Here is a 22380-nt window from a genome sequence, read left to right on the forward strand (position 1 = left end):
ATGATTATTGTGGAATTAATCATCATAATTATTATCACATTAGTTTGTAAGTTTTTTTTATAATAAAATTAATAATATCATTAATATTTTGTTTATTTTAAAAGTCTAGAATCTAGTTCACATCATATTTACTCTATAAATTTGTCTGGTATGAAGTATGAACTATGAAGTGGGTCTCAATATGAACCATTTAGTCCATCTTATTATTTTTCTTATCAAACTTATGTGAAAGGGAGATACTTTCATGTATTTAAAATGGAAAAAAAAGAAAAAAAGAAAAAAAAAGAGCATCATGCTGTCCAATCTTAATCCCATTATTGTGGTTCACCTACGATATGAATTTCCAAAAGATTATGAAAACAAAAAACAAAAATAAAAACAAGAGAGAGAGAGAGATGTGAAAATAGTCAAAGAAGACAGATATCAATGTCGTAAATATCTTAGATAATGCTATAATAATATATAGATAATGGAATCAGACAAATTCCATTGCACAATGCACAAAACAACAATTAAGCCAGATTTGCATGGAGAAATCCAAGAACTGGGCTGCAACTATTAACATTTAAAACCACTCAAAGTCTATGATGTGGGTCATCAGAATTCAGAAAGGTCTTTGGTCAGAATTTAAAAAATCCACCATTAACCATGGGGGATCATGAAAGGCAAAAAAAAGAAAAAAAAAAAAGAAATACTAGTATAAAAATAGAATAGGGAAGGCCATGTTCTACTAATAAAAGATAGGGAATCATATCAACCTTGGGACTCACCCTGCTATCCTCAAAACCAACACAAACTCCTCCAATCCCCCATATTTTTCTCTCTCACACACACAGTCTTTCACTCTCTTTAATCAAAAGCCTGTGTCCAACACGCAACCCCAACGTGCAATGCTGCAGTGCCCCCCAAAACTGTGTCTCTCTCTCTGCACCATTTACCACCACTATCTAATCTTCAAAATACCAAAACCAAAAACACATTTCTGGCTTTTCATGACCACCGTCCAATCTTTCACTGCCATCAATCTTTGGTCAAAAAGGTTTCAGATTTCTCATCAAAAAAAAAAAAGGTCATCAACATTTTATGTTGGGATTTACTTACGAATGCTACGAGGGTATATATTAATAAATTATTTAAAAAATAATTTATGAAAAAATAAAAAAATTAATTAATTTGATAGTTTTTTTAATTTTTTATAAAAAATTTCATAAAATAGATGGTTGATATATGTACTAACCACACACTTTTATGTTTATGTTTATGTGCAAAATTATGTGGGAGATAGCTAGCTTGGCACTAGCTTTGGCAGAGAGGCATTTAATAGTTTTACGCATTTCAGAAGTCTTAAAAGTTTGGCGTATGGTACAAACACTGTGTTTAATTACTTGCATTTATCTAATGCATAGTTTGTGCTTTAGGTTCTCATAGCATAGTATAATGGGTTGGTTTGATAAACAGCTTTGTCTCACATTCCATGTAGCTATGATTAGCAAAAGACCACATGTTGACAAGATTGGAAGTAGAACACTATTGTGATTTTTTTCAAAACCAATTGGATTTGTCAAGGGAAAGTTAGCATTAAAGTGCAAAGACTATTATGTTTTACTTTATGATATTGGTGTATAGCTACAAATAATGAGGAGTTAGAAATGAACCAAGTCCACTTTAATCATAGATTTTCTAGCTAAGCTCAAGTAGTATATATGGTTTCTAATGACTAAAATTTCGAGCAAGAGTTAAGTAAACGAGTTGTTCAATCCTGATTCAATAGTTTTTTTTCGGATGAGTGATAGGCTATTCGAACAGTCTTTTATCGACCACTCCAGGATTTTTTTTCCAGAAAAGCATAAATTATACAATCTAACAAAAAGAGAAATTTATATATTAACAACAACAACAATAAAAATAAAAACATGCAAATACATAAAGTTTACAATTGTCTTCTACAAGTTTTCATATTTTGAAATCGATGCATAATAGTCTCATTATCAATACTATAAGCTACATCTTTTTCAATGTATACAATCAAGCAATCATTCATCTACTAAATGTAGAACAAATTATAGAGCAAAATTTAATTTTATTGGCATAAAAAAATTGAGGGTGTTCCCAAATTTTTTTTAAGGGTAGACAAATGAATTTTTTAAATTATTATATAAAAAAAAAAAAAAATTCAGGTTTGGGTGGTCTGGGACCACCCTGGCCTTAAGGTGGTGTCGCCCTTGTTTATCGAATTGATTTTGGGTCAAGCACGACTCTATAAAATATATTAATAATTAATAATTCTATTATTTATCTCCATAGTCCACCTTATATAACAAGGTAGAACAAAAATAAGACTATGAAGTGAAATGGAATGAGTACATTTCCATTTAGTCAAAGTATTATCACATGTCTTATCAAAAATAAAAATAAAAGTATTAGCACGTGAATTTGTCTTCCCAATTGTGTTCACTATAAAATATGCTCAATTGTCATCATCAACTCTCTACATTCATCCACAGGAGTAAAAATCGAGTCATTAGTTGAAATCTGCCCTTTAATTTAGATGAATTCAATAACTACCTTAGCATCAAATTCAACTTGTAAACAGTAAAATCAACCCTTTTTTGAGTTATAATATAAATATCTCAGCTTCCATTTCAACTTATAAACAGTTTATGCCTAACTAAGAGAGACCATCATGAAACTTTTGTATTATGATGAAATTTATAAACAAGTATTAAAAACCAAACATATAAAGAACATATTTTTTTATAAAAAGAAAAACACTAAAGTATCAATTTTATTACAAAATATTTACAAATTAAATGTGATCAATGTCATCTTAACAACGTAGTAAATAAAGTTTTGAATCACCTTTTATTAATCAAAGTGTAAAATTTACATGCATGAGAAAAACTGTAGTACCCCAACTTTACTATTATGAAAAAAAAAAAAAAAAACAAAAAAAAATTATTGTGAATATCCAAGAATTTGGATAAAAAGAAGTGGCTGTGAGACTATGAGAGTACTCTTTTTTTTTTTTTTTGGATGAGGAGTGGGAGTACTCTATTTGGCGGCAGAAAGTATCCAAAAAACCTGACCCATTCATACGTAATATATTGGACACCACTAATCAAACAGTTGATCAAACCGGTAAGAATAAGATTCACTGGCATGGGGTCATGTCAAATTCAGGGTCAAATCTAGTATGGAATGCTATTCAATAATCTTAAGAGCCTAGCTATATGTATTACTTTTTTCAACATGGAGTGACGCAATCGGACAGTGTATTTCACCCATTAAATGAGAGAGTGATAATTGGTCTCACAAAGTCATGGTCTTCGAAGTGTTCCTAGGGGCTTTTGAAAATTTTTTCTAAGTCCATTAAGAATTGGGGGGGGCTTGTCTAACTTTTTCTTCACAGCAACACTTGGGGGGTGAAAAATTGTTTCCTTGATTGCTTTTGCTTCTCATCTCATATGAGGCCTTTAAAGAATGCCCACTTCAAGACTCAATCTCTTTAATTCTCACACACTCTCTCTCTCTCTCTCTAGCTAGAACTTCTATATAAATGCATGAGCTTCTTTCACATATTTCATGCAGTGTCTTATTAGCTCAATTATTATATACATATGGTCATGAAGAAGAAGATAGAGATGGTTATGGTGGGCGAGTAGCTCTTGCTGGAGAAGCAGGGCACGTGCAAGCTTTAGCTCTAGTGATGGCTAGGTGAACCTTTGCACGTGCTCCCCTTCTCCAACATGGGTTTCTCAGCCTTTCACTCATCTACTTGGAGACTGGAGAGGTGCACAAACATGAGAATTTGTAAGATAGCAATGGTATAAACTACATACCTTCATTTTTATTTTATATATAAATATCACTACCTTCACTTTTCTCTCTTTATTTATTTGTCTACTTCATGACCTTTTATTTCTTGTTGGAATGCATGTCCTCTCTCTGTAGTTGCATAGATATTGGAGTAGATGAGGGTACACAAACATGGGAATTTGTAATATATCAATGGTATAAACTTCTTTAACATTTTATTTTATATATGAATATCACTACCTTCACTTTTCTCTCTTTATTTATTTGTCTACTCCATGACCTTTTATTTCTTGTTGAAATGCATGTCCTTGCTCTATAGTAGCATAGATATTATATACTGAAAATGGGTGTCAATGTGCTATATAATTGTGTTGATTTTTGTTGAATGTTGTTGTACAGTACTATTTTCTAATCGGTTGCCAGAACCATATGTGTGTGACATATGGAATGTAGATGGGTCTTGAGAAAAAGGGAGAGAGAAAGAGAGACTGAGTTGACATATATGGATGAGCTATGAATTAGATAATGATGACCCACACCTCTCAATTTACTGTAGTTATGGCTCAACTTTCTTTGTTACAATAACTATACCCAAAGGATAGAGGCTACTAGAGCGCACACATGGACTTTTCTACTATACACGCATGTTCACTTTAGGGTTTTCCTGTACCAAACTATTCCAGAACACAATTCATTTAAACAAAGAAAAAACAAAACAAAACTATTCTAAAACACAGTTGGTCATAGGTTGCACATTTTGTACCCAATTAGAGTTTTTAACTGTAAAGTTTGGGTTTTAGTGATAGATCTTTTGCAATATAAAACTTTACTTGAGAAGTTCTTTAATATGAGTGCTTCATAAATGATAGTGAATAGCATTGAGTTTTGAATTTATAAAGCATGAGCATTGATTGTAATTTAGCTCCAACTTTAAAATTGTTTTCATCTTTAATACCCAATAATACTCTTTTTTAGTGGATTTCCCAAACATCCTCCTCTTTGCTTAAAGAGCCTTTCAGTTCAAAAGGTACTTTAAGGCTATGATTAACGCAGAGCCAGAGACCTTACACACCAATAGCAGGAATGGAATGGATCACCACTTCTCAGAAACTTTCTCTACCTAATTTTTATATATATTTTTACATTGGAATGTGGTTTAAATAGAGTAATGGAACCAATGGGCATATGCATATCCTTGTTAAAGAAGTCATATAGTGAAAGTGTTTCAGTCTTGCTGTCATTGCTAAAAATGAGCATGTAGTAATATCATTTTTTTAGAGGGATTGGGATCATGTAATATCGATGAGTGTGCAAAAACATACGAACCATTTTTGCTTCAAAAATGCAAATTGTAAAGCCACTTGAAGCATGTATAACCTATATCCTCAGTCAAACTGGGCCTAAGAGTTAGCTATGGATTATAATTTAAGCTCTCTTAGATTTTCCTTTTAATTCTTAAGTCATGTTAAGGGGTGTCTTTAACAATCTATTTTAAGAAAATTTTGACACTATTTTGATGAAAAACAGAAAAAGTAAAAATTTTCTTAAAATGGTTTGTTACATTTTCTTTAATTCTTTAGTCTGACACTATAAAGCATCCAACAAATTATTGCAATCAATTTCCACTGGCTTAACCTGAAAACTAAGTTGCACCTAATTTAAACCAAGTATGAGCATAACAGGTACTAGTAAATAGTAATCTACACTGACAAGCAGACAACTGGTAAAATGGCTAGCTTATCATTGGTTATTGATAATGAAATTTTATAACCACGTAGAATTAATGCTAGTTAATACCCGACAGTAATAGGGCCAGAAAAGGAAAGGGAAGAAGGTATTCACTATTCAATCTCTCGCATGCTGGGAGTTTACCTGTCAAATATCAACTGAAGAGTTCACATGTTGTAAGAGACAAAATACATATGATCAATGTGCATTGAGATCATTTTCACTAAAAGGAGGAACAAAAAATAATATTTTTCCTTATCCAAAATTGAGGTATCGCTTGGGATGACATTTTTTCCAATTATTATTATTTTTTTCCTATGTTGGGATTACATTATTGTACATGCTCAATATTATCTGTTGCATTGGCCTGCATTTGTGTGTGGGATATTGATAGACCCAACACCGTATCCTCTTCTCTCTTATATCTTAATGCTTGAGGATAGAGATGGACCGGGGCCTCCCCTCTCTTCAATTACTTAATTAAATTATCTTTACTTAAAATAAAATAAATAAAGGACTCAAGCCCTCTACTTATGAATGCATGTTTTCTTATAAAAAGTTGCTTTTGAGCTTAGAAAATAAGTTTAATCATACTTGGGTGTGGCTTTATGGTAAATAACCTTTCAAGTTTCAAGTGCTTTTGGAAGAGAGGATAAAATATGTAATCCATAAAGAACAACCAGAAGTGTCTTGATCTTGTGATAAAATTTTTACCATCATAGATTGTGTGATGCTTAATGAAAAAGTATTTAGAAAAGAACTTTAAAAAATAGGTTGAAATATAGTTTTGGTGAATAAAATTTAGTCTCAATATAATTTAAAGTTTGTAATTTCATCCATAAGGTAAAGGACTATTTTCTTCCACATGCCATTGAACAAATTGAGAAACCCTCCCATATAAACCTCCAATTTTTATCTAAATGTGACAGACAATTACTTTTAAAAAATCTAATTGTCTCAAGAGATCTATGCAAATTACACAAAATCAAATAAATGTTACATGCCTCATATTCAGCTAAAAATTAAAAGAAATTGGAAGATCCATGGATGCAATCTGATCCCAAAGAGATTACACGCGTGACTCATTTATTCAAACTTATAAAAATGATGTAATTTGAAATAAATTTATACAGTATTAGATTGCATTTTAATGCAAGGAAAAAAAATTCAAACTTTTTATGGATGAAAATATGCTTTTATATATATAAAAGTTGGGTTAGAGTTAAAAAAAAAAAAAAAAAAAAAAAAAAAAAAAAAAAAAAAAAAAAAAGTTAGATTAGAGTTATATCATGTGTACTTAGAACCCAAACCATATATATTATGAAAAAGAGAATGACTAAGGGGTCATTTAATAACGTTGTTCTAGCAACATTATTTATATTTTTTTAAAATACGTGTGGATAAAAAAATGTATAAAAATATAGACAATATTATTTAAAAACTGAAAACATGTTACTACTATACCAAACGGGCCTAAATTTTGGCTCAACCTATCGTGCTTGACCAAGTTAAATGATGTAAACGAACTGTGTACTTGACCATGCATGTCAATCTCTGCTTGCACCAGCTAAAATGGTGTAGTACGGAGCTAGCACATATAAGCTGAAGCTAAACACACACGTTTGAACCTGTCCCGTATGGCAGAGTTGTGGTAAGATGGCGTAAGGTTGATGAGGCCAGTTTTGGCAGTCAAAAAAGATGGGTTTCTAAGCAAGTGGTACTTCCGGTTTACCTTAGAAAGTGGGGGACTTTGCTAGGTTGTTTATTGTTTTTGTTTTTCCTTTTCCTTGTGTGTTTGTATGATAGGAAGTTTGGTTTTTGATAGGGCATTAGGGTGTTGGAAATTGAAGTTAGGGAGGGAGAGAGAGAGAGAGAGAAAGAGAGGGGGGGAGGGAGGGAGGGAGACAAGAAAGAAAGGCAGTGCTGCCAAACTTGTAAGAACCTTAAACTGCAAGCAATGCTGTAAGAGAGAGAGAGAGATGTGCAGGAAAATATAAGGGGGGTTTGGACACGCAATGCACGAATCTCACAGTTAAGAGAAATTGTTTTTGACAATGATTATGTCACATGGTGGGGTATCTGTGCTCTGATAGGTCCAAATGTCATGCTGAGGCACCTGAAACGAGTAGGGTCCTATATGCAATGCCAATGACACGACGCAATTCAATATCCTCTTACAATTATTGCCTTGGTTTCCTAGTAACACTAGGGACAAACATTTTATTACATTTTTATTATCAGTGTTGACATAAATGGTATAATTGGACTAATATTTATTTTCTCTGATATAAATAATTTTGAAAAAATATTGTGTCCTTAAAAGTTATTATATTGTTGATTTTTTTTTTTCAAGTTTTATATCTGGTATCTAAGGTAAATTATTGTATAGGCATGAAAATCTCAAAAGCATAGTATCTCCATAAGATTGATGGGTGAAAAAAGTTACAAATATTAGACTTGAAAAGAAAGTTTTTTTTTGGTCAAATGTGCTCACATGGTCACATTCAATGAAAATTAGTCAATTATCCTGTTCATTTTGAAAATCTAGTTAGTGCACCGGCAATTAAATAGAAGGGTTAGTACGTTAAATACATTGAGTCAACAAAGGTTTTTGCAATAATTTGACTGTACAGAATCCAAATTCATCTGAACAATTTCAAACTGCAGTATTTAAAATCAATGATATAAATGTGTCATGTTGCTTTTGCTTTTACAAAGCATTGCTGTTTCATGAATGCATGACAGTGTCCTAAATGTTGCTTGACGCATTAGGAATCATGGACCCCTCTACTGCATTTCATATAGCTAGAGAATAAATGTGTTTTCCACTTGCATTCTTGAACTACAAAATCTTTATTTGTACCATTTTTTCTTTTGATGTTGATATCTCACAATGTATAGATCTTGCACTACTGTCAGCCAGATTGTATTGCTACTAAAGACTCATTCACCAACTGTTAGTTCTTCCTATAACCTTGCAAGCAATTAGTTTACATTTTTAATGTCTTAGTAGCTGATGAATTCGTGTTTAAATTTTGAAACCCAAGTGAAAATACACCCCATTTCTTAGAAGCATTTGCCACAGGGAAAAAGTGTATTTCCTAGGATATTTTGTGATAAAAAATGCTCATCAACGACAAAGATCAAATAGATTTTAGGGTCTCAATAGTCAAAGAGTTCAATATGCAAATGGTGACCTCAAAGAGGTAGTCATTGTGATGAAGCAGAGAAACACAAAATAGCTATTGTATGGGGCAGCATAACCATGAAGATCAGGAGACCAGGGGACTTAATATATACTGTCTTGTTTGTGCTAGAAAAAATGTATACTATGTTTTTCAATATGTATTATGCATTGAAGTCTTGGTAGGAATGAAAAATTATTTGGTATTAGTAACTCATTTTGTTGATTTGAACATATAAAATCATTCTTGCCTTGCCATGTATCCTATTTTCCCTGCACTAGAAATTCTGTCTTTGTTAATGTTGTTAAAAATGTATCATACTTACACATTCAAAAGCTAAATTGAAGAATTCACTATGCTTGACATTAGATCCATTAAGCAATATTTCCAATTACACTGCCAATTTTTACTTGATTGACATTTTTTTCAAGAAGTTTGCACCCATGGTGGATCCAATCTGTCCAGAAATTGGAATTCCCCAAGTTTAGTGTTGCAAAGGTTATTTTCAATACTTCTCTTGTAATATTGATCTTGATAGGGACACCTCAGTAAAACCTTTATTGTTGGATTCCTGCATTACAAATTTATAAGCACCATCCTTTGAACCAAAAAACTAAGTGTTGGAATTTTTTTTTATTATATATATTTTTATATGACTGAATTTTTTATTATCACAAAAAAAGTACACTAATACATCAAACAACAAAAACACCAATAGAACCGACACAAACAAATCAATGCATTACAACCAACTGCCACAAACTGAATCAAACCAGCTAACAACACCATTCAGACAGCATAGCATTGACATTAACACTCAAAACAATAAATAACTCCAAAGGCTGCAATGAAATCTTTTAAGAATAGACCCGATTGCACTAAGGTTGATCCCATGCTAAGAATAAAAACCAATGAATTTTTGTGTGACTCTGAAGAGGTCTTAAGCCAGGGGAATAGAAAGGATTACAGCATGCATCCATTGCTCAAGAGATTGAAGCTCATGATATTGGCATATGATATCATTGAAGCTAAGGAGGGACTTCTGCACATGACACTACTACAATCAATGATATCAACGCGTTTCGGGTTAATTTTATCACTTTGTGCTCAAAAAATATACCTTGGACTACTGCAAAGAGCACCATTTCAATAAAGTGAAACTAATGACTTACTAGGCTGATGACTCTAAATAGTTGCATGGTCTTGGAGAAGTGGTCATCAATTCTGTAGGTTTTTAGACCCCTTAAACACAAATAGATTAACCTAGTTATTTAGCCAAATAATTAATTTAAGTATATTATGCAGATCTAGGTTAACACAGATAAATCATATCATTGAACAGTGCAGAAAATAAATAACACAATGATATGATAACCCAGGAAAACCAAACCGGTAAAAAACCTGGGAATGATTTAACCTAGCTATCCTCAAGATAAAACAGATCCACTATGAAAGAATTGAAGTTTACACAATAACGATTTAGATTACTAACATCCTATTGCTACCTCGAGTAGGAAACTTACTATCACGACCACGTGACAGTTCTGAGTCCACGAACTACTTTTTTAGATCCATAGCAAGTACAAACACTCCCACTTGTGTAACTTTAAGCTCTTAATGCAACAACTGAATGATCATCAAGCTCTTGACATAAATCTTGATTCTTGATAACCCTAAGTATATGTGAAGGCAAACACCTCTAGATCTCACAAGAGATTCACATACACAGCATAAACAACAACTGCAACAACATAAAAACATGGTTAGGGTTTTCCCTTTTATACCTAGGGCAAAACATAAAACCCTACACGTCAAATGGGCTAGGGTTAAGTTGGAAAATTTTGCAGAAAAACAATCTGCACAAGTTTCGATCGATCGAGTCTAATTTTCGATCGATCGAGCCAGGCAGATTTACACAATAAATCCTACAGTACACTCAATTCCAACTTTACACTTAAACATATTTTAAGCAAGTCTAAAACAAGACTAAATGTTGATCATGGTTTGCCAACATTACAAATTGAAGTTCTAATACATTTAAACCTAAAGTCTTAGAACCCAACAAACTCCCCATTTGGCAATCCGTGACAAAACACAAACTTAAACAAAGTGCTCAAAGTTACAAAAATAGCCCATTACAATATCATTGCCCATCACAACAAATTCAACCTAACTACTATCTATTAGTTGCAAGTGTAGATAGCAACACAATTGAATCAACCTGTATATTCCTATAACACTTAACAAACACATAAATGCATGTGTGGAAAATACAAGTAAAACAAAAATAACTTCTTGATTTCACATAACATAAAAATAAAGACATATATCATGAATAATCTCATAAATATAAATCAATAAACAATGTGAAACAAGAAACATATATAAATACATCAAAGTATCTCCCCCTATCATAGACAACTCAAATAAAACACAATACATCATGAGTCAAAAAAAAATATAAATACATGATGAAGCACCTAGATACAATCTAAAGCTCCACAGCTCCAAAACAATAAAAAAAAATCTTCCCCTATCAACAAAATCTCCTCTACATATTTACTCCCCCTTTTTGTGACGAATTGCTAAAGGGCACTCACTTATCATCAAAAAGAGGTGGTGGAGGTGACCCTCTAAAACTCGCCAAATCTGCTTTCAAAGCCTGAAGCTTGGTAAGCACGTCCATCAACAGCTGACCATGAGTCGCCTGAACGGTCATGACAATGTCCAAATCACGACAAATGCAAGAAAAACCCGAAGCAGAAGGTGGAGGAGCAACAGCAGCGGTCGGATCAACATGAGCATCTGCAGCCGTATCACTTGAAGTAGAAGGAGGAGGAGGAAGTGGAGGAGGTGCACCTGAAGAGGAAGAAACTACTCTAGGACGTTTAGAGTTAGCTCGCATCTGAGCAGCCCTCTGCCTAAGGAAGGTGGCACCTATAGGAGCTATAACATGAACAGACTCAAACGCCGGAAACTCATCTAATCCTAGATGTAACAAAATCCAATGAATAAAAACAGGAAAGAAAAGACCATGAGCAGTAGAACTACTCCTATGAACCTCAATCAAAGAACGAATGAAAAGATGAGGAAAACTCATAGAAGTGTCTGTGACAAGCGCATACAAAAATGCACATCTCTCCAAAAGAATGGTGTGTAGATGAGAGATAGGCCAGATGGAATGGTAAGAAATCCGGAGAAAGAGATAATGAATCTCAGTCAACTCATGAGAGGTGATCCGAGGATCAGAACCTCACTGGATAGAAGTCCCAGTAAGATATGACAAGATGTCATCAAGGAGAGGAGACTCATCATAAGGATAAACAGGATGCTAGACCAGTGGTACCCTAAGAGAATTAGCCACTACCGAAGGAGTAATGGTGTATTCTTCACCCCGTGTCCAACTTCTCACCAAAGTGTTGGAATCATAGAAGTGGACAAAGAGGTTCAAGTAAAACTCTCTGATCAAGGCAGCCAAAGGGGGATGTGAAATGTCCAACAAAGGAAGCCAACTCCTATGCCAAAAGTTTCTCTGAATCTCACCATCTAACTCATCTAACATAACCTTCCTCTCAGCCCATACATTCCTACGGATGTTTAGCTTCTCATAAGTTTCCTGGTTTTTCTCACTAAGGAACCTCTCACTATCAAAGGTGGGGACAGAAGAAGAGGAGGATTTCCTATTAGCTCTAGTCTTCCTAGACATGATGCTAAAGATCAGAAAGGAAAGACAAAAAAGAGACAAAAGACAAAAACAAGAAAAACCTAAGGGCAGACTACACGTTAGAACAAAAATAATATAGAAAATCACAATCTATATGATGCATGAACAATATCTACACATGATGCATGCTCTAATGCAATAAGAATAAGTTCAATTGCAGTTTAAAACTACAAAATTGTCTTGAGCATAGAGTTTATATCAAAAACATCAAATTTTGAAAACCCACTTTCAAAAAGCTCAACAAATTGACCAATTGATCATTACACAAGTTAGATAATAGAATATAATGATTAAACCAATCAAACAAATAAGCCAATTTCATCAATTAATACTCAATTGAACAAAATCCCCAATTCGGGTAGTTTCAAGCCCTAGAAAAATCAAATTTTCCCAATTCATCAAATTGATCAAATTTAAATCACAAAGATCATGTTAATATCATCCTATAACAAAAACCCATTGATCAATTTAGAAAGAAAAGATTGAAATCATCAAAATCCCCAAATTTTCACAGGTTCGAAATTTGAGGGGCAAAAGAGTCTTACCAGCCTTAGAAAAAAGACAAAAACCTTGCAAAAAGTTTGAGGGAAAATGACAAAAAATTGCTTTGAACCTTTGACTAATGGAAGAGAGAAAGAGAGAGAGAGTAAGAGTTTTTGAAAAAGTTTGAATAGTGAAAGAACATGTGAAAGCTCAAGGTTTTAAAAAACTCTCTATGTGATTTTCAATTGATCGAAAATTAGATTCGATTGATCGAAAATTGCATTCAATCAATCCAGAAGCAATTGAGCAGCAATCAAACCAAACAGATTCAAAACAAAATTTTAATCGCAATTTCGATTGGTCAAGAAACAGGTTCGATTGATTGAAAATCTGGAAAAAACAATTTTTTGAAAAACAGAGCAATTTTATACAGAAACTCCTCAAAGTATAGTATTTTATGAATAGAATGCATGAGTATGAGATGAAATGTTTTTCAAAAACACTTTTATTGAACCCAAATCTCCTAAAAATAAGACTTTCAATCAATTTTCCTTAAATTCACAAACTTCAAACACATTTGGCATTAAAATCAAGGAATGTTCAATCTTGGATGGCCAAAACAAGATCACACACAATAACATGTACAAAGTTTAGCAAAGAGTAACTTGTGTAGTGTGTGCAATTAGCAAAAACTTGAGATACATGTGAGGTGATATGTGAATAGTGATCAAGCACAATTTCTACAAAATTCATCACATAAGTTTGAAAGGGACTATCACTTAAAGAGTTACATCATATAACTCCTATATCTCCTAGAAAACAAGCTTGCAATCATGTAAGTTTTTTAATTTGTCTTATATTGTACACACCAATTTTATTTGATCAGATACTTATTAAAAATAGCCAAGATATTGTACACACCGATATTAAATGATTGAATTAATTAGAGTCCAATAATGTACAAACCAATTTTAGTATTTAAATCGAGGTTACACCTTATGTTCTTTTTGTGCATGTGCTACACTTTTTCAAGTACAAAATCTTATGATATGCACTAAGGTGTTCATGATTGTCTAATAAATAATGGTGAGATGGTTATTTATGCCTTTCTCAATAAGTTCAAGTTCAACAATCAAAAGCATGTGACTTCAAGATCAAGACAAAGTGATCAAAAACTATAAACATCTTCCCACAAAACATGCACTACAAAACTCAAACTAGTAAAGTGCAATAAATAAGCTCATCTAAGCTATAAATTGGCCAACCTTGATTTCAAATCCAAGAAAAATAATGTAAAACACATTTTGCTTTCCTTTTCCTTTATTTATTTATTTTTTTTATTATTGAAAAGAAATAACAAAAACAACCTAGAATGAAATGCATGAATGTTATGCAATGCAAATCCTAGAAAAACAAAGAGACCAAAAGCAACAAAGAAAAATGGTCACAAAGAGTAGAGCGATGAAGCACAAGGACCAAGAAAGCCAAAGGAGACCAGGGACATAAAATTACACCAATTACTTGACGAATAGTCTCAAACCTACTTTTATCACGAGGTTTGGTGAAGATGTCAGCATTCTAACGTTCAGTAGGAATATACTCAAGAGCCATAATCTTTCTTTTAACCAAATCCCTAATAAAGTGATATCTAATCTCTATGTGCTTAGTCTTAGAATGTTGAACAGGGTTTTTAGAGATATCAATAGCACTAGAATTATCACAATAAACAACCATGGTGTCTTGTGATATCCCATAATCACTCAAAATCTTTTTCATCCAAAGAAGCTGTGAACAACAATTTCTAGCAACAATATATTCTATCTCTGCAGTAGATAAAGACATAGAATTTTGGTTTTTACTCATCCAAGCAACAAGATTGACTCCTATATAAAAACACCCACCAGTGGTGCTTTTTCTATCATTGACATTACCAGCCCAATTAGAATCAGAAAATCCAGCAGGAGACAGATTTGACTCTTTGCTATAAAACAATCCATAATCACAAGTTCCACTAACATATTTTATGATTCTTTTAATAGCATTCAACTGTAAAACCTTAGGATTAGATTGAAATCTAGAACATACACCAATGCTAAAAGCAATATTAGGCCGACTTGCAGTTAAATACAAAAGACAACCAATCATGCTTCTATATAATGTAACATCAACAGACTCACCCGATGGATCATTGGTTAATTTTGCATTTGTAGCCATTGGTGTTCTAGCATGAGCAACCTTGTAAAGTCCAAATCTCTTGACTAGATTTCTAGCATACTTTGCTTGGTTGATGTAGATTCCAAAATCTGTTTGCTTCACTTGCAATCCCAAGAAATAATTTAGTTCACCAACCATACTCATTTCGAACATTGCCTTTATTTCATCTGCAAAAGATTGAACAAGAGAATCATTAGTAGCACCAAAAACAATACCATCATCATAAATTTGAGCTACTACAAAATAATTCTTATCCTTTCGTATGAAGAGAGTACTATCTGCAAATCCCCTTTTGAATTCATGCTTAGTGAGATATGCAATCAACCTATCATACCAAGCCCTGAGAGCTTGTTTCAAACCATAGAGGGCTCTCTTTAACTTGTAGACATCATCCGATCTGTGAGGATCAACAAAACCCTTTGGTTGTTCAACATATACCTCTTCTTGCAACATGCCATTCAAGAAAGTACTCTTAACATCCATTTGATACAACTTGAAATTCAAATGGCTTGCTATGGCCAAAAGTATCCTAATAGATTCCAGTCTTGCTACCGGTGCAAAGGTTTCATCAAAATCAATCCCTTCTACTTGTGTGTAACCTTGAGCAACAAGTCTTGATTTATTTCTAATAACAATACCATATTCATATGACTTGTTCTTAAATATCCACTTAGTTCCAATCATGTTTACTCCCTTTGGCTTAGTTCCAATCATGTTTACTCCATTTGGTCTAGGAACTAATTCCCACACATCATTCTAAACAAATTAATGAAGTTCTTCATGCATAGAATTAACCCAATCAGCATCTTGAAGTGCTTCATCCATCTTTTTTGGTTCAAATTGGGATAGATAGCATGAGTGAGTAATTTCATTCAAAACTTTAGATCTCAATCTCATGTTATCATAAATATATTTATGGCAGGGTGATTCAACTTAACTCTAGAAGATGGATCTTTGACTAGAGATGTGAAGGTACCTTTCTGTTTTGATAAAGGACTAAGCTTACTTTGTTCTTGTTAAGTTTCATGAATCGGTGTGGATGGTTCTAAACTTGATGGTACTGAAACTGTATCATTCAACAACAACAGCCCTTCCTCACTATGCTTCCCCACATAATCATTAGAAAGTGAATCATCAGCTTCCATAATCTTTTCTTGAACCAGAGAAGTGTTTTCTGAATGACTTTCTAAACTTAATTCATCATTGATCACAACATTGGAAGACTTTATGACTGTTTTGGTTCTCAGATTGTACACTATATGCTCTACTAGTGGAAGAGTATCTCAGAAAGTATCCGTTGTCACTCTTTGCATCAAACTTTTCTAGATTCTCTCTATCACGCAGAATGTAACAGTCATTGCCAAATATCCGAATATATTTGACAATAGGCTTCTTTCCTCTCCAAAGTTCATAGGGAGTTTGTTTGGAATCAGGTCTGAAATACACCTGGTTAAGTATATGACAAGCAGTGTTAACTGCTTCTCCCTGGAAGGATTTGAGCATCTTTTTGTTGTGTAGCATGACACGTGCCATCTCTTGAACAACCTTATTCTTCTGTTCCACTATTCCATTCTGTTGTGGTGTCTTAGGTGAAGAGAACTCTTGACGCATGCCTTGATCATTGCAAAAGGTAGCCAACTTTGTGTTTTCAAATTCTCTTCCATGATCACTTCTAATTCTGGCTATCAAAATGCCTTTCTTAACTTGCAATTTCTTGCACAAATGTATCATCTTTTCAGGAGCCTCAACTTTATCTCTCAAAAGTACAACCCATGTATATCTAATAAAATCATCCACAACAACTAGAATATACCTCTTTCCACCTAAACTTAGAACTCTAACAGGACCCATGAGATCAATGTGCAACAACTCTAGAGGTCTTGAAGTTTAAACATCAGTTACAGACGGATGTTTGGACTTCACTTGTTTACCCATCTGACATGGTCCACAGATGCACTTTTCTATCTTCTCAAACTTGGGCAAACCAATAATTGTATCACACTTGGAAATCTTTTCTAATTGCTTGTGACTTGCATGTCCCAACCACTGATGCCATAAGTAAACTTGATTGATCTTTGCATTAAAACACTTGTTGCTTATACTCGGTGTTATACCATAACAGTTGTCAACTGTCCTCACACTAATACACATACAATCACCTCCTCCACCAAGTATCTCACATTCATACTTAGTGAAGAGAACATTCAGCCCATTGTCACAAATTTGATTGATGCTGAGTAAGTTAGCCTTCAACCCATCAACATACCAGACATCTTCAAAAACTGGCAACCCTGGAATGTCCACAGTTCCAATGCCTTTGATCACAGATTTGCTTCCATCTCCCAACGTGATTGTCCCAATCTTTCCTTCAAAGAGTGTCTTGAATAAAGTTTTATTTCCCGTCATATGCCTGGAACAACCACTATCCAAATACCAAAGACAAGAATCACGTGCCTTTAAGGCGGTTAAAGCAGTATAACACAAATAATTCTCATCACATGTAATTATACCAAGATGCTCAAGGAAAGATTTAACAAAGGCAACAAGAGACAAAAACAACAAGTAGACAAGATGGCATATTAGCAATAAGATCTTCCAAGAATCCATGACAACAGGGGTCAAAGATCAACTCTTAGATCAAAGGATCTAAATACTAGAGCTAACCCGCTTTGATACCACTTGTACGTTTTTAGACCCCTTAAATACAAACAGATTAACCTAGTTATTTAGCCAAGTGATTAACTTAGGTAAATTATGTAGATCTAGGTAGATAAATCATATCATTGAACAGTGCGAAAAATAAATAACACAACGATATGATAACCTAGGAAAACCAAACCGATAAAAAACCTAGAGAGGATTTAACCTAGCTATCCTCAAGGTAAAACAAATCCACTATGAAAGAATTGAAGTTTACACAATAGCGACTTAGACCACTAACATCCTATTGCTACCTCGAGTAGGAAACTTATTACCACGACCACGTGACAACTCCGAGTCCACGGACTACTTCTTTCTCAAATCCACAGCAAGTACAAACACTCCTGCTTGTGTATCTTTAAGATCTTAATGCAGCAACTGAATGATCATCAAGCTCTTGACATAAATATTGATTCTTGATAACCATAAGTATATGTGAAGGCAAATACCTCTAGATCTCACAAGAGATTCACATACACAGCATAAACGACAACTGCAACAATATAAAAACGTGGTTAAGGTTTTCCCTTTTATACCTAGGGCAAAACATAAAACCCTATACGTCAAACAGGCTTAGACTGAGTTGGAAAATTCTGCAGAAAAACAATCTGCATGAACTTCGATCGATTGAGCCAGGCAGATTTACATAGTAAATCCTACAGTACACTCAATTCCAACTTTACATTTAAACATACTTTGAGCAAGTCTAAAATAAGACTAAACGTTTTGATCATGGTTTGCCAACATTACAAATTGAAGTTCTAATACATTTAAACCTAAAGTCTTAGAACCCAACAAATTCTATACTATGAACGAGGGCCTGTCCTTATTTAGGCATGACCAACAGATAGTGAAACGGCTCTTAAAAAAGAATTGAATTTCACCCCATGGTTATGGATACAAGAAAATACTTTTAAAGCAATGCTAGAGACATGATATTTTTCACAACTTACTAAGGTAATAGGTTGTGATTTGATTTAAACAATCTCACTTTCTCATGGGATTATAATTGATACAACTTTTGTTATGTACCATCACAATTTGTGATATTAATAATTGTGAAAAAAGTAATGAAATTTTTTGTCAATACTTTTATGGGATCCTAGCAAATTATAGGTTGACATCAATGTTCATAATTGCATCTGTACAGTCACATTGCCACAGTTGTAATCTATATATCGAATGCATATGATGCACTGCTAACACTGGGAATGACACTTCAAAAGCATATTAAATCCAGGGTTTGTGAATCCATATTTGCCAAGCCTATCTGCAAGTGCAGAATTATGCTCTGAGGCCTTGACTGTAACCAAAATTTAAGGGGTTAAGAGTTACTCTTTATATCAACACCACTGTCAATTACATTCCAATTTATTTAGTAAATCATATGACTCTGACCCAAAGAACCAGTTGTATATCAGTACTTTAATTTGTAAATGCTATTGAAGCTTTCCAGTGAACTTAAGAGCACAATTATATCAATTGTAAATACAACAAACGATGGCCTATTTTTAAAGTAAATAAATATTAATTTGATTATTTAAAAATATATGAAACTTCACATCATAAACTCCCTTTGGGAATTAATTAATAATCTACTACATACTAGCACCTGAGCCTTCTGGCTTTTTGTTATAGCCAAGCTAAGATGTATTAAAACAACTTAAACTTTGCAATTAAGCTTAGGTAAGATATCATTGATGATCCAATTTGCCATATACTGGTTTGCCTTGTGCGTCATATGAATTCCATCCCAACTGATACGTTCATCTGGATTGGAACAAACTGGTACACCGGGAATTCCACAAGTTTTTCCCAAGGTAAAGTCATAAGCACCTCCAGCACCACAGCAAGATTTTTGCACAGAACAAGCATCAAAGCCTGTCCATTGTGAAACAACCAAAATTGCATTACTGAATTTGCGTCATATCAGTTATATATTGCTCTAGCAATTTTTTAGAATTAGATAGAGACTCACCAAGATTTGCAGCATTTTGGTAAACCCATTGGAAAGCATTGTAATAATCACCATATACTATAACAGCATTAGGATTTTCTTTTCTCAAATCTTCAATGGCTTGTTTGAGTAGATCATTGTGATATATTGACAAATTATTCAATCCCTTTAGGCAGTGAAAATCATCATAAGCAGCTGAATTCTTGGTGTGGTATTTTGTAAGATAAACCGGTAAACAGCCGATTGGGAAGTTTCCAGGGACAACCACTCTTACAGCACCATAACCAATGACCCTCTACAAACAATGTAACAGAATAAGGACTCAATAATCATAGTAAGCAATTTTGCAGGGAAAACTTATAAGAATTTGTTTTGTTTACAAAGAAAACATACTGTGACAGCGTCCTTAATTGTTTTGACAACTTCTGGAACAATGTCTCTGATGTGCTCAATGGTTTTGCCTAGGAGCAATAGAAAGTTATAATCATTCCCTCCCATTTCTCCGACCATGAATAGGGCTTTTTTAAGCTTCTCATCACGATCTATCAAACATCAACAACAAAAAATTATATATTAAAAAAGTGGAAAAAAAAAGCAGATAACATGTTTAAAGCAAAAATATAGGTATAGTCCTTAAATTTGAGCCAGGTTGTAATCCATAGCCTTCCGTGGCAAAATTTGCAAGCATGGGGCGCTTTGTTCTAATAGAAAGTTTACAGAATGGCTAACTTGGTATGTTTACAATTTTTGGAAAGACTGAAAAAGAATTTTTCAAATTTCAGAAACTTGAACCTGACCCAAATTTTAGGGACAAATCTAACATTATCACCTACATTTAACTTAGTATTAAATTCTTAATTCAAATGAGAGGCTAACCATCCTGATTGTGAAAGGTATCATTGAAATAGGTGGACATCCAATCCAGCTGTTCACTGAGAGAACTAAAATGAAGTGGTAATGGAATACTATTAGCTGTAAGTACATTCATAGGCAAGGCAGTGGCATCAAGCACTGCAAAATTCACCCCATGACCACGAGCCACTGCATCCCTATCCAAAAAGGGAGAAAGAAATGGAATTCCAGCTGATTTAGCTGTGAAATAATAGAACCCAAAAAAAAAAAAATTAGTATAACACAGAGTCACATTCTACAAAAATAATAAATAAACAGAGGAATAAAATTTGTATAGTTCCCTCGGCTACATAAAATTCAAACACAACAAATCATGATTAGCCTAAAAACAGAACAAGTGACTTTTCCAGACTCAATAACATGTGTGTAGTATGAACTTTATAGTAAGCCATCAGCATGGAATAAGCATCACAAACTAATCCCCACTCGAACTTGTATTTTATAGGAATAATTACACTTACCACCCATGTAGTATGCTTTCAAAACACCCATCACAAACATTCTTTTCATTCAGTACTAGTATCGAGTTTGAGAATGTGTCATTGGTAAGTCAGATTTTGAGAAAGTATGAGTTAGTGGATTAGAGATTTCTTCTTCTAAATTCACCATTAATAGGTGACTTTGGCACCACAACCACAAATCAAACCACACCATAGCTCAGTGTTTTAATGGCACACCACAAGAGTGGTAATTGTAAATATCCCTACTTTATAAAAACAATAATATAGCTAGTGTATTATCCCTATTTTATATAAATAAATAAAAGGATTTACAAATTGACTGAAATACAGGGAAGAAATCAAAACCTGAAACAATTTGATCAAGATGAAGGAATCCAGTGGAAAAAGAAAAACAAGTATGAAGAATATGCGATCTTGAAATTATATCACAACCATAACATGATCATCATGATTACCATTAGCACCAATATCATTATCATTATTGTTATTACTAGCACAACATAATTATAAAAGAAAAAGATATTCTTGCTACTTTATTCCTTCAAAAAGAACAGCCTTAGAAAAATATGAAGCAACAAGGTATTTTCTTTGTTACTTTCTGACAAACCAACATCACCATCAACATGTAAAGTTTGATATGATTCTTACCAATATAATCAATCATTAGCAACCCATTGGAGCACCTTCCGGTTGCATTTTTGAAGTAGGTTTGGCCATAGGGAAGCCGAAAAAAAGGCATATCTGGGTTCTGAGTCTTCATACGAATCAAGTTGCCTGTGTCTGAGATAGAGTCCCCCGTGTTATATATTGCATCAAACTTGCAAACCTTAAGGGGCTTTGCATCAGTGCAATCATGTGGAACAAAAAGAAAAGAGAAAGCAATGAGAGTGAAGAGAAGCAAAGAGAAAACTGATTTGGTGATAGCCATAATTTGCTCAAGAAAAGAAGCACTTGGTTATCTATGAATTAATTACGATATGAAACCATATATATGCTAAGCAAGCACGTCGTGCATGTCTTATATATTAAGTATAAACGAGGAGTACTTACCTAAAAAAGGAGAAACTTCAGTGTGTTTTAAGTTTCTTTTTCTAGAACTTTATGTTGGATTTTGGTTTCTCTAAATGAATAGTAGTTACTAGTTCCAGTGGCTAAACTCGATTTTCTTGGAGCACAAATTACGTACTCTCCTATATTCCG

General features: G+C 33.6%; 1 protein-coding gene across 1 annotated transcript; it reads right to left on the bottom strand.

Annotated features, from left to right (window-relative positions):
* Nucleotides 1-19513: 19513 nt before the first annotated feature.
* LOC115980515 (acetylajmalan esterase-like) lies at nt 19514-22108 on the bottom strand. The gene is made up of 5 exons (XM_031102749.1): nt 21829-22108; nt 20684-20899; nt 20201-20349; nt 19829-20102; nt 19514-19731 (listed from the first exon to the last, which is right to left on the bottom strand). Exons 1-5 carry the CDS (start codon nt 22106-22108, stop codon nt 19514-19516), a joined length of 1137 nt encoding a protein of 378 aa, XP_030958609.1.
* Between the last annotated feature and the right edge of the window lie 272 nt (nt 22109-22380).

Source organism: Quercus lobata, chromosome 3 (assembly GCF_001633185.2).
Source record: "Quercus lobata isolate SW786 chromosome 3, ValleyOak3.0 Primary Assembly, whole genome shotgun sequence".
Taxonomy (NCBI): domain Eukaryota; kingdom Viridiplantae; phylum Streptophyta; class Magnoliopsida; order Fagales; family Fagaceae; genus Quercus; species Quercus lobata.

What these genes read in the sequence shown, in the direction of transcription:
- LOC115980515 (XM_031102749.1), bottom strand. Translation starts at nt 22,108, where the DNA reads ATGGCTATCACCAAATCAGTTTTCTCTTTGCTTCTCTTCACTCTCATT. An exon ending in CAATTAAGGACGCTGTCACA is followed by an intron (nt 20,103 to 20,200) that starts GTATGTTTTCTT and finishes CATTGTTTGTAG; the next exon opens with AGGGTCATTGGTTATGGTGC. An exon ending in CCAAAATGCTGCAAATCTTG is followed by an intron (nt 19,732 to 19,828) that starts GTGAGTCTCTAT and finishes CACAATGGACAG; the next exon opens with GCTTTGATGCTTGTTCTGTG.